Source organism: Carya illinoinensis, chromosome 9 (genome assembly GCF_018687715.1).
Source record: "Carya illinoinensis cultivar Pawnee chromosome 9, C.illinoinensisPawnee_v1, whole genome shotgun sequence".
Taxonomy (NCBI): Eukaryota; Viridiplantae; Streptophyta; class Magnoliopsida; order Fagales; family Juglandaceae; genus Carya; species Carya illinoinensis.
Genome location: NC_056760.1, coordinates 410,505 through 423,157, shown reverse-complemented (window position 1 = coordinate 423,157; position 12,653 = coordinate 410,505). Strand labels below are relative to the sequence as shown.

Here is a 12,653-nt window from a genome sequence, read left to right as displayed (position 1 = left end):
TCAACCAATTTAGTTTGATAGATATTATAGCATGCATCTTGAAGGAAAACGTCTCATTCGTTATGGCTGCCATGAAGGAAAATGGATCCTACATTTCCAAAAAAAAAAAAAAAAGAACATGGGGCTATTGCAAGAGAGGTTACAAAGATAACAAAAGTTTTCCTTTTTTATTATTCAATGTGGTTAGGCAGAGTGGGAAAGGACAAGCACCACCACCTTATAACTGCATCATAAAAATAGCACCCTTTCAAAATATAATTAACCAAATTGGGTATAACGAACTGAAGTTAAATCTAGTACCATATATACAGGCCACCTCTATAGTGAAATTGGAAAAAATATAAAAAAGGAAAAGGAAAAGCTATATAAGAGAAAGAAGTAGGAAACGCCATCGCCCATCGCTCTCTTCCCCATAAAAACCTTCCCATCGCCCCACTCAGTTTTTGTCCCCATGGCTTCGCCATTACAAGCCCTCGCGGTTTCATTGTTGCTGCTAATTGCAGTACTGCCTCATAATGCCAATGCATGGAAAAGGGGAGGTCATCATCACCATGCAGAGCGAGCGACTTTGCTCAAGCACCATAGGCCCAAGTTCAAGCCCGGCCCCTGGAAGCAGGCTAGTGCAACCTTCTACGAAGGCGGCTCGGGAACATTCGGTATCACCATTATTAATACCCACCCTTTCTTTTATTTTGTTATGAGACTTATTTATCATTGCTTGATTTTCCTTTTATGGAAAAAAAAAAATAAAAACAAAATATTTTTTTAGATTCTTTGTTTTGGATAAGAAGCAAGAATAAGACAATTCTAGCTAATTTCTTCTGTTTCTTATAAAATAGTTTCTGGCCCATGAGAAATTTTTTCTCCCGACATCATTTTTTTAGGATGAACAACACAAATGCAGAGAGGTACTGTCAGGCCTGGAAATTCTAACTAGCAAGCTGCAAGTTAATAAGATTGATATTGTTTTCTATTTTTCCCTTTGCCTGCTGCCTGGTGCATGCCTAAATATGCAAATATTACGCAGATCATCGATTCATGCAAAATATATGCATATATATTTATCAGTACGTAGTTGTACATGTGCTCGCTTAGGTAATTGGGAAAATTTAAGATGCAACTACTCGTACGTTTGTGAACATATATACATGTATGTATGCATGTGTAAATAGGGGGAGCTTGTGGATACGAAGACGTGGTGAAAGAAGGGTATGGGCTCGACAGTACAGCAGCACTAAGCTCAGTTCTGTTCAATAATGGTCAGACATGCGGAGCTTGTTATGAAATAAAATGTTGGAATGACCCTCAATGGTGCAATCTAGGTCGCCCTTCTCTCTTCGTCACTGCCACCAACCACTGCCCTCCTAACTACTATCAAGCAAATGACAATGGAGGCTGGTGCAACCCTCCTCGTGAGCATTTTGATCTTGCAAAGCCTGCTTTCCTCAAGATTGTGCAGTCTTACACGGCTGGCATCATTCCTGTCCAATACCGCAGGTTAATTAATTAAATATTCCTAGCTACCAGCTTGCTTCAAAATGATCTTGTTCATCGATCGGTTTCTATTTCACAATTAAATATACTAATATATATATATATATATATATATATGTGCAGGGTTCCATGCCGGAAGCAAGGAGGCATTCGTTTCACCATAACGGGGAATCCATATTTCAACCAAGTATTAGTATGGAATGTGGGGGGTGCTGGAGATGTGTCGAGCTTGCAAGTGAAGGGTAGCAAGAAGCTTAAATGGACATTAATGAAACGGGGTTGGGGACAGAAGTGGCAAACCGATGCAATGATGGTAGGGGAATCACTCACCTTCAGGGTTAGAGCAAGTGATGGTAGATACTCGACCTCTTGGCACATTGCCCCCAAGACATGGCAGTTCGGTCAGACTTTCGAAGGCAAAAACTTCAGGTAGCTAGCTACCATGCAAGCGTGCATTCATATATATATATATATATATATAACTCTATTGATTATATATTAAACCTCCTCTCCTCTCCTAATGATCTCAATCGCTAGCTAGCTAGCTAGCTACATGCTACTACTCTTGTCTAGATGATCTGCAGCTCAATCTTCTTGCTTGCTTTAACTTGATCAGTCTTTGAGACCACATATTGTATGTATGTTGTTGTCATGTATATCACTTTGAAAAGGACGGCTAGCAATGGACGGTGCTACTCCCACAGAAGGAGTCCACCTTATAGACAAGTTTAATTTTATCTTCTTCTTCTTTTTTTCATTATATTTTTAAATTCATTAAAAAGATTTAAAAAATAAATAAAAAATTATAAATTCATGAAAAAATATTTACTTAACTATAAAGTGAAAATAATAATAATAACGATCATCTGTGGCATAAGCAATTTCCTTTCTTCAATAGCTACTACCACATTCCATTCACTGCCTCCCACGGAAATTGAGTCTTTCTTTTGATAGCAATTAAAAAATGTAACTAGCCATTAAAGTGAGTAAGAAGTAATTAAAAAACAAAATGATCCACAATAAAATAGTTCTAAGACTTCAAATTATGAAATTAATTTAGATGATGGCGCAAAAAAAAAAAATATTAAAATGTTCAAAACTTATGGAAGGCCTTCATTTCGTTCGGTACAGTAGAACGGTTCATTCTTTATCGCAGCCTGTACCTTGTTTCTCATTTTATCGCAATGGGCCTAGGAAATGTATCCTTTTTCTAAACCTTAAAAGTCATGGGTTCAAACTTAAAAACACGGAATCTAAGAAGCTCCTGATGTTTGGACTCTGGGCCCTTCTTTTGGTTTGGTCATAAATGAGATACATATCGAATTTGGCACAAGTACTGCACCTAAAAGTGTTCAATTTACATTGCAGAAACTATTTTATCATACTAATTATTACTGATACAGAAAAAGAAGTGCATTTTCGGATCAGAATTTATAAATGCCTCTCCAATACAGAATATCCACGGTATAAGTGTGTTTTGAAGAAGCCAAGACTGTTTCTTGTAAGTTCTGTTAAGAAACAGTAGGTCACCGCCAAAAATAAAACCAAAAACCAACAAGTCATTCAAATTCCTCATGTGACAGCAACAAAACTTCTGAGCAAACAGCCCTCTTTAAATTACGGAGGTAAAAACCACCCGCCTTGATTTGCATGAAAAAAAGATATCTCGAGTTGTTTGCCAGATTGACCTTAGGATATGCTTGGTCCAGTTTTTCTTACCTCACTTGTGTGCAAAATATGGAATTTCTTTTGAATGTATAGTAATCCAAGCCTTCAATTAACCAATAACTTTAATTCCAGCTAGCATTGCTTTCACAAAGTCATATGCGCCCGAGCTTGATATGTTCCTCTCTAAAAGTATCAGGAACACTGTCTCACCCTAAAATTCATGTCCAAGCATGCATATCACTTCATTTCTTCTGTTTCTTCTTTTTCCGCTTTTCTTCTTTTGTCTCTAACCTTGCATCTAAACGTTTTGAATGTTGTGCACGTATTTCTAGTAACTTTGATTTTGCATCTCGAAATGGTGCATCGGATCTTGAAGCCATTAGTTGCTGGAATAACAAATACAAAAATCACCTCATATCATTCATTTATTTATTTCTGGCCAAATAGCATATTTTGAATACAATAGGAGAGAGATTATGAATTAATCGCACCTTTATATGATCCATAGCAGCAAGGTTGAAACCAAGTGTGTCTTTGCATTCCTGACACAAATTAAACCATCATGTTGTCAAGAAAGCATCCTAACTTTCTCCTGTTTTTCTTCTTATCGTGGATAACACAAATTAATACATATGCAAAAAACAAAAAATTAAAAAGGCAAGATCCAAGTTCCTACATCATGTATGCCGGATTTTCACCTTAGATTAAAAAAAAAAAAAAAAAAAAAAAAAGAAGAAGAAGAAGGTATTATTATACATACAAGAGTAATTATTAACATGCATTACTGTCTCATCATATGCCCCTTGACAAGCAAAAATGAGTATATGAGGATTAGATGAAGAGTTGATAAGATAAAATTTGACACGGATCAGCAGGTTACAGAGGTACCAATGTTGAAGAGTTGCCAAGGGAGAAACTAAATGGTCACTTTTGTAGGGACGGTTCTAGGGTGGACACTTTCTTGGGTAAAAGATGAAATTGTTGGTTTCCTTAGAAATCTTCTTAGTGGGACCTTTCTCTAAGGTACCATTTAGATGGATAAACTTTTATGGGCGTGAAAAGGAAAGTTTCCTATTCTACGTGTCTTGACCTTGCTAAAGAAATTATTGATGATGAGATTCAAAATACTTTCTTCTCTAAGTGCAAAACTAAAGCCTATGATTACCTTGACTCTTGCATAAAGAATGCTCTTAAGAACTGTAAGCACGGGTCTGGCAGCAGGGGTAGTAACCAACTGATTATGATGTGTCTGCAACAGCACTGTAGCGACCCTGCAAATGAGCTCAACCTGCAAACACAATGCAACTAGTATGACTCCAACAGCTGTTACAATTTGAATACTTATAATAGAGCCTACTCCTTCTAATATTCCAGGTTAGAGAACAAAACAGAGAAACAGAACCTTTCCCATGGGAAAGATTTAAAAGGACATATTACAAAAAGATGATGTGACATAAATGGTTCTAGAATTGAAAATACATACACCTTAAAATAAACAATGAAAAGATAGACTACAAAAACAAAAAAAGGGATGATAATTATAGAACACTGTTAATTGGTAAATCACAGGCATTTGCAACATATTTATCTCCAAGCATGCCAATGTTTTTGCAACCTGATTTGGCAGAAACGTCTACCTTATCGGGATTTGAAGTCCAATCCTTCAAGTAAGATATAAGCTTCAAAGCATCAGAGAACGGTAAAGCCTGCACAGGAAAGATACTGTCAGTCAAACTCCATATGTTACTGACTAGATGAAAAAGGGGAGAGCCCTAACCAAACCAAGCGTAACCATGCATTAATACTAATAATACCTAGTAAGACAAGGTATACAAAGTATCAGTAAACTGTCCACTTAACAGGGCCATTATTTCAACTTCTAAAACAGTACTTTGTGGGATTAGAAAAGAGCGGATCATTTACTACTAATTTTTTAACATAACAATTGTCTTTGAAAAAAATTTATGTTAGCTTTTTTTTTTTTTTTGATAATTAATAAGAGTTTTATTATCACGAATAGACATAGCTCAAGTACACAAGAAGTATACAAAGGATATATGTTAGCTTTTACAAGCTGAAAAATATGTGACACTAAAACAATACATAAGCAAAAGTGATCGGAAGTGTTCCTAAGGCAAGGCATCAGTGAGCAATCCCTAACACATAGAACAGGGCAAAACAAGCATGAATAAGTTGATTCTTCCCAACAAGGAGATCCAGAGTTGGACAGGAAGAATCATGGTTCAACCATACTCTGCTGCATGCTTCATTGTACTAAGATAAAACGACAAAGCACTCAGATGGACAATGATTAAAAGTCACCCTGGCAAAAGAAATTTAGCTATCAAATATTTAAGGTTACGAGTGCTCATCCAGGGAAATTTCTTTTAAATTTAGTAGATCCCTTTCACATGAAATGGGAAGTGCTTTAGTACAACTGATTTACATGTACTTGCTACTTAGTTCAGGATAATATTGCAGCACACTTTACCAGCAACGTCTGCTCTAGATCATTGGTGTGAACATTAGAAAGTGCACGGAGAACATAATCAGATGGCGAGTGCCCAAGCATGATGACATTTGGTTGGAATTCAGTAACTTTCCCCCTGTTTCTCTCATCCTGAAAGTTACAAAGCCAACCAAATCAAAATTAATATAAGAATGAACCCAAAATCATGTCATAGATATTCCATAGACAAAGTCATTAGTATGACAGATCCCTTCTACACAAAATGGATGAAGGGAAAGAAGGGGGAGGGGGGCATGTGGGTTGGTTTAATATCCAGGAAAGGTTCCAAAAATTTGTGAATAATTTTTGTTACAACTCCCCCATATAGTTTGAAATTAAAAGCAATTTTAGCAAGAGCACTGAATTGGGACTTCCACTTAGTGTACTTTTTCCATGTGGGTCCCAAATCACCTTTTGCTCACCTAAACACAAGTAAACCCACCACAAAATTTCCTTTTGCCATCCAACCAATGGTAATTAATGGGCATATGGACACATCATACCAACCAGAGTGGAACAATAATGGGAAAAATTAATCACCTCATGTTCAGCAATACGCTTCAGTTCTACCTCTGCTAAGTCTAGTGCATCAATAATTAAGTCGGTTGCTGTAAGGGTTTCCTGAGTCTTCTTCCCTGCTAAGGCCACAGCACCCTCCTCAGGGACTTCTTCTTTGGTTGCATACCTGTTTCCAAATGCATTGTCAAGATCAGATTCGAACATCTCTTCCAACCTTTTTTCTTTCTCCTCCTGCAAATTCAAAAGGCACCTTTACTTGGTTAAACATTAATCACAAAGATCCATATATATCTGAATTAAGGTTTCTATTCTTTCTTTTGATTAAACAATATTAGCATGGAAGTAAAAAACCTCAATGAAAAATGGTTCTTCAGTACGATCCCAACGACGTATGGATCGGTCGTGAGATCCAGTGATAATGAAATCACCACGGTTGCTGACTGCAAGGCACCAAACATCAGCATGATGTCCCTCAAGTGTTAAAAGCAACTCAAATTTATCAGCATCCCAGTATTTTACTAAGCGGTCTTTCCCCACACTAAACATGTAATGAGTATTGTGCACAAATTGCACTCCCATAACACTGCCACCAAAATAGATTATCAGAATTGTTTAAAAAGATTTGCTAACTCTAAAAGAAATATCAGGTGGGAGACTGACATAAGGAACTCTCAAATTCCAATAACTTAAGATTATTTTTCGAGGGTGTAAACATTCTTATTCAACGCTCAACATCCATCAAATTTAAGTCTTATCAATATGCGGTACCTATCAGCATGAGCAAAAATGGACTTATGGCAGTCACCAAAATCCAAGCCCCAGATCTTTAAATTTTTGTCAGCAGAGCCAGTCACAATCAAATCGCCATCAGATGAAATATCCATACATAGCACAGGTAGCTTGTGACCATATAAGGAAAGAAAAAATTTAAGTGAATCCACAAAGAAAACCTGCAAAAGGCATAGGTAACAGAATCAGAATGACATAACTGACACAAAAGCAAATTGAAGTCCAACTTTGGATTGCGTTAAAATTCACCCATGTGGTAACTTATAAAAACAAAATCAGCCATGTGGTGACACTTTCTTGGCACAAAGCCAAGGAACATGGGACAGCCCAATTTAATTGGAGCCATTTCCCAATTTGTGTTTTATTGTTTTTAAACTATGTACTAACTTGTTTGGGATGTTTGTTGGGGTTTTCCTCCCCTATTGTTTTACTACCCTTTTATTTAATATAACTGTCATATTACCCATATATATATTTTTTTTGATAGGTAATCAAAGATATTATATTCATAGAAATAGGCAGAGCCCAGGTACACAGGCAGTAAAAAAAGACATTTTCCCTCCCCCATTGTTTGTGCTATCCCTGTATTTAATATAATTGTCATATTACGCATTAAAAAGGCACAAGAATACATAGAAGGTCCACCTACAATAACAAGATATTATCTCTAAATAATTGTTTAAAAAAAAATAACAGGAGACAAAACAGTTATGCATCCAAGGAAAAAAGAATTGGATGAATATAACAATTCAAATCATCCAAAATTCTTGTGGAATCAAATTTCAAAACTACAATGATCCCTCAATTATCAACTTAGTAGGAATCTTCTACATGGAACACATCAATCTAAAACAATGAGAATGTATAGAGTTGAGCTGATCAGACCTTCACCGTACAATCCAACAGTGCAACAGCAATATACTTGGCATCAGGGCTTACTGCAACCGCAAGAACATCATCATTCATCTTCAAAGTCCTCACATTTGAAACTGTTAGGTGTTTAGTATCCTGCAAAGCACAAAGAGCTCTTTTTTATATAGGTAATTGAAAATTTTATTGACAAAAAAAATAGGCATAGCCCAATTACACAAAGTGTATACAAGCGAAACACAAATCTCTAACTAACATATAAACATCCACAGGCTGCGATAATCATGGGTCAAAGCCCACGAGAATGTAATTTTGGGCCACTTTTGGAAACAACTATGAAAAGGGAAACAAACAGACTAAAAAGATTAGATATTAAAAAAAAATGAGAGAGAGAGAGAGAGAAGGGGGGGGGGGGGGGGGGGGGCTTATCCAAATTAGCATTTCACCAAATGAGCCATCCATTTTAAATTCCACATGCTCATGCAATTTAAGCCTTAAACCAAAAAAGAAAATGCCACATATTGACACTTCAAAGTGTGAAACAACAATTATATCTGAATTTTGTCCACCCTAGAGATAATTTATATCCTTAGTTGAAATTCCCAATTATTTACAATCATCCAGAGAAGATAACTCAAGTTCACATATCATTAGTGGAATCCATTAAGCTTAAAAAAGGTTATAAGCTCATAAAAAATCGTTTCAACGTGGAAACAAACTTTGAAACATATCCTATAGCATAGGTACAATACAAATCTTACAAATGTGAAGTGTGAAGAACATACTTGACCAGATTGCTGCTTAATCCGGTATTCCCAGAACTTGACATCATGATCAGCACTGCCTGTGACAAAACCATTTTCATTGGGAAGTGCTGCAATTGACCGAACAGAGCCACCATGAGCTTCCACTGCTTCAAGACAAGTTCCACTTCCCATGTCAATAATTTCAAGAGTTCCTTCTTTAGTTCCAACAAGTGCATACTTGTTCTGAGGAATAATTAAACCACATAGTCCGTACCCAGAGTCAACAGTTCGAAGGCAAGAACCAGTACTTGGATTCCAAATTTTTACTGCATTGTGACTAGTTGACATCAAAAGAGAGTTGTCTGAACTAAGGGTTACACTTCTGACATCAGAACGGTGTCCTTGGAGCTCAAAAGAAAGTGATTTTGTGGCACCACTGTTATCAATGGAATAAAATTCCAATATATTGTTGTTCAAAGACAATGCCAGAGTGGCCAGAAAGTTCTTTGGAGTCATTGGACAGAAAGAAATGGAACATATTTTTTTGCTAGCCCGCACAATATGAAGAAGCTTAAAAACATCAGTGGCAGTAACCAATGGGATATTTCCGTCCTCTCCGGTGCCATGATTTGTGTCCCCATTTTCCATAACCTCAGCTGCCCCTTTTGCAGCTTCTTTTTCTTTCTTCCGATGAAGCCTCCGTTTTGCTTTACGCTTTGCTTTGACCTCATCCAGTATGCTGAATATCTCGACTGTCTTTCCTGCAACTTGACAGGCAAGCAAATTCCCTGATTTGTTGAATTTCACAGTTGAGACTCTATCTTTGCTTTGTCGCTGAATTTCACCAAACAGCTTCAAAACCTCCCATTTGTTTTGAGTGGATGAATCTCCATTTATCCAAGATACATATTGTCCATCTACCAAGTCATGCTTGAGGGCGTAACATCGGAGTTCTACATCTGCAGACCCACTGACCAGAAATCTTTCCTCTGGATCAATGTCTATGGACCATATTTCACTGTGATGGCCACTAACTATTTGCATACAGTGTTGAGTTTCAAGATCCCATACTCTCAAGAATTTGTCTTTGGAGGAACTAACAAGTTTCTTACCAGAATCTAAGAAAACAAGGTCAGTGACCTACAATAAATGAAGCAAATAAACAATAATCATAATTTAAGGAGTGCAAGATATATAAAGTAAGAAAATCAGAATGGATGAGCCAAGCTAAGCCCAGTAACAGTTTGAATGTATGCAATACAAAAGCTGTATTGACAAACCTGATCACGATGCCCGCGAAGGCGATACAGGCCAGTCTCGCCAACCACATCCCATAGTATTATATCATTATCCCTGCTTCCAGAAGCAAGCAAGGATCCAAGCTTATTGTATCGAAGTACAGTCACAGCCCCTTTATGTCCATTTAATGTGGTCTCACAGGTTCCTTTTTCGCTATCCCAAATTCTTATGCTGCCATCTGCATAGCCACTGGCGATCTGCAATTAAAACTCTCTCTCATGTATCAACAACACACGTAAAATCGTAAATTGAGAAGTAGGGAATGGTGGGGGAGACCGTCTTCTGGGAATAGAGAACAATAAAAGCACAGGATTTAGCTGTTTCAGTACCCCACATTCTCGTGTTGGCTACTACCTTTCCGCAACACATTAATTACCAATAAATTGAAACATACATTTAGATGTTAAAAACCTAAGTTATTATAAACAAAAATCTGGAAAAGGAAATATACACCAAAATTATTAAAAAAGACGAAGTTTTTCAGCACTTTAAACCCTACAAAACTGAAGCATGGACACCCAAAGGTGATATTTTTTCACATTCTAGAGGCACCGAATACGGAGCGCTAGATTTCCTCTCGGTCGGATTTTCTCTCTCAAGTTTGGTTTTCTTCGCCTCACTTTCGCGTGAACCAAACACAACGCAAGGGAAAAGAAAATAGCAAAAAGTTGTCACCATTGAGGAAGGGGAAGAGGCAATGGAGGTGACGGCAAGAGAGGGGCCGCGAGAGGCCGGCGAAGGAGCAAGATATTTGGTACAAAGGCCCTGGCGCACGTGCCAGACGCCAACCTTCTCGAGCGCCGGAGCTAGGAGGTATTTTCCGGAGCTGTCGTAAATGATGTTGGACTCCACGGAGACAATGACTCCGAAGGCCGCTGCGGGCTCGTACCGAAGGTAAGCCTTCACCATGGCGGAGCTGGCCTGGCAGCTGCTTTGCTTGCTTGATTGCTTTGGGAGGTTTTTAGGGTTTAAGAGTTGAAGGGGCTTAGGGCCCAGCCGCCTAGCGATGACGGGGGCGTAAGGCGTAAGCCTCCCCTTTTCTTTTATTTTATTTTCTTTTTTTTCCTTCGTTTGATTCTTCGAATAATAGATAAATATTAAATAATTAATGATGAATGCTTATTGAAAATTCAAGGTTGGTCCAATCAAAAGTAATATAATCATTTTTATATTATTAGTAATGAAAATCTATATTTACAAATTAGTATGAAAAATGCACACTCCACATAGTTTTTATTTGTAATATAAGTTTAAAATTAATTTTAATTTGTAACACAATGCGTCAACAACATGCAAAGTGTGTCCAACACACCAACTTGCAAGTATAAGAACTAATTCATAATTCTATATAGATGAGCATGTATCATTATGTAGTATATATGTTCCTTGCTGTCCTATTATTTTTGTTGTGTAATTGAATTATAATATATGATGCATATTGGAGTTAAGATTATAGCAATACAATATAAAAAAAAAAAAATCCAGTGAAAAAAGGATTACGTAATTTATTTAAAGTTAATAAGAAAGAGCAAATAAATAAATTTAATAATTTGTTAAAAATATTATAATGATTACATAAATTAAAAAATATTTATATCCGTTATATTTTAATATTGAAATGATATGAATTAAAGTGTATATATATCTATCCAAAGCAGGGCTAGGCCTGAAATGTAAAAATACAACCATGAAAATGGTCCAGCAAGTAAAGAATTGAGATCTCAAACAAAGATAGGCCTTGGCCTGAAATCAAAGCCCACCAGTACTATCCTCTCAATCCATACTCTATATATTATATATAGAAAGCCCGTTGGCGTTGGGACGCATGTCAACTTCTTTGTTTTTGTTTACATTTGTTAATTTGCATATGATTAAACTTCATTGTTTTTGTGTTTAGATATTGGGATTGATGTGTGCATATATAAATAATTATTATTATTATTATTTAAACTATTCCAAAGTCTTTATCATTTTGGGTAGTTGAAGTTCAACGAGACAATATAATATTAATTAATATTCATTGGGGTTCGATGACCTAATCTTACTTTTTTTCACCTTTTTATCTAAGTTGTACGAATAAAATATTTAAATTGACCGTTAATTAAAAATCTTAAAAAGAACGTAATTAGTGAGGCCTACCCACCTCGATCGATCTCCATTAATTTATTATTATACGCAGCAGCTACCTAATTGTTCATGCGTCATGATCCATGCAGTACTAAATTAAATTAATTATTGCTGTCATTAACCAGATTTACAATATGCATCAACCTAGCCAGCACTACCACTGCCCTTTCTACTTCATATATAGTTGCTCGTTTCTTCATTGCTGAACGTAAGTTGATATAATTTTCACGCGTACGAATTAATAAAGAGATAGATGATCGATGTAGTAAAAGCCAACCGACCTCATTTTTATATTATAATCGAGATATGTAATTTAAGTTAAAACTCTTGAATCTTGATCATCACGATCGATGACTATTTATTAAACATTTTTTTTTTTTAAATAAAAGTTACGGTTTGATCGGGAGATCATGATCGATGGTATATATGACTACTTTAATTGCATAAGAGTAATGCACGTACGTCCGTCGTGCGTTCTCTGGTCCGGAAAGATGAAAGCCGATAACTTTCTGATCACTTTATATATATATATATATATAATTTATGAGTAGTGGAAAATAAATACTACTACGTACTAATAATGTGACGTCTTATATATATATATATATACACTTACAGATATATAACTATGA

General features: G+C 36.3%; 2 protein-coding genes across 2 annotated transcripts; one reads left to right on the top strand and one right to left on the bottom strand.

The window, feature by feature from the left end:
• Window positions 1-187: 187 nt before the first annotated feature.
• On the top strand, window positions 188-2,231 carry LOC122277712 (expansin-A4-like). Its single transcript, XM_043087806.1, has 3 exons — window positions 188-656; window positions 1,173-1,497; window positions 1,618-2,231. The coding sequence occupies exons 1-3, from the start codon at window positions 452-454 to the stop codon at window positions 1,925-1,927; spliced, it is 840 nt and encodes a 279-aa protein (XP_042943740.1). The 5' UTR covers window positions 188-451; the 3' UTR covers window positions 1,928-2,231.
• Window positions 2,232-2,856: 625 nt separating this feature from the next.
• Window positions 2,857-10,912, bottom strand: LOC122277710 (WD repeat-containing protein 3). The gene is made up of 12 exons (XM_043087803.1): window positions 10,570-10,912; window positions 9,876-10,091; window positions 8,635-9,735; window positions 7,865-7,987; window positions 6,959-7,140; window positions 6,542-6,773; window positions 6,212-6,421; window positions 5,654-5,782; window positions 4,800-4,868; window positions 4,328-4,450; window positions 3,654-3,704; window positions 2,857-3,548 (listed from the first exon to the last, which is right to left on the bottom strand). Exons 1-12 carry the CDS (start codon window positions 10,801-10,803, stop codon window positions 3,405-3,407), a joined length of 2,814 nt encoding a protein of 937 aa, XP_042943737.1. The 5' UTR covers window positions 10,804-10,912; the 3' UTR covers window positions 2,857-3,404.
• Between the last annotated feature and the right edge of the window lie 1,741 nt (window positions 10,913-12,653).

Excerpts from the sequence above, each read along its gene's own strand:
- LOC122277710 (XM_043087803.1), bottom strand. The coding sequence starts at position 10,803 with ATGGTGAAGGCTTACCTTCGGTACGAGCCCGCAGCGGCCTTCGGAGTC. Across the intron at positions 5,783-6,211 it reads AGCGTATTGCTGAACATGAG|GATGAGAGAAACAGGGGGAA; the intron begins GTGATTAATTTT and ends TGTAACTTTCAG. Across the intron at positions 4,869-5,653 it reads ATCTAGAGCAGACGTTGCTG|GCTTTACCGTTCTCTGATGC; the intron begins GTAAAGTGTGCT and ends TTTCCTGTGCAG.
- LOC122277712 (XM_043087806.1), top strand. The coding sequence starts at position 452 with ATGGCTTCGCCATTACAAGCCCTCGCGGTTTCATTGTTGCTGCTAATT. Across the intron at positions 657-1,172 it reads AGGCGGCTCGGGAACATTCG|GGGGAGCTTGTGGATACGAA; the intron begins GTATCACCATTA and ends ATGTGTAAATAG. Across the intron at positions 1,498-1,617 it reads ATTCCTGTCCAATACCGCAG|GGTTCCATGCCGGAAGCAAG; the intron begins GTTAATTAATTA and ends ATATATGTGCAG.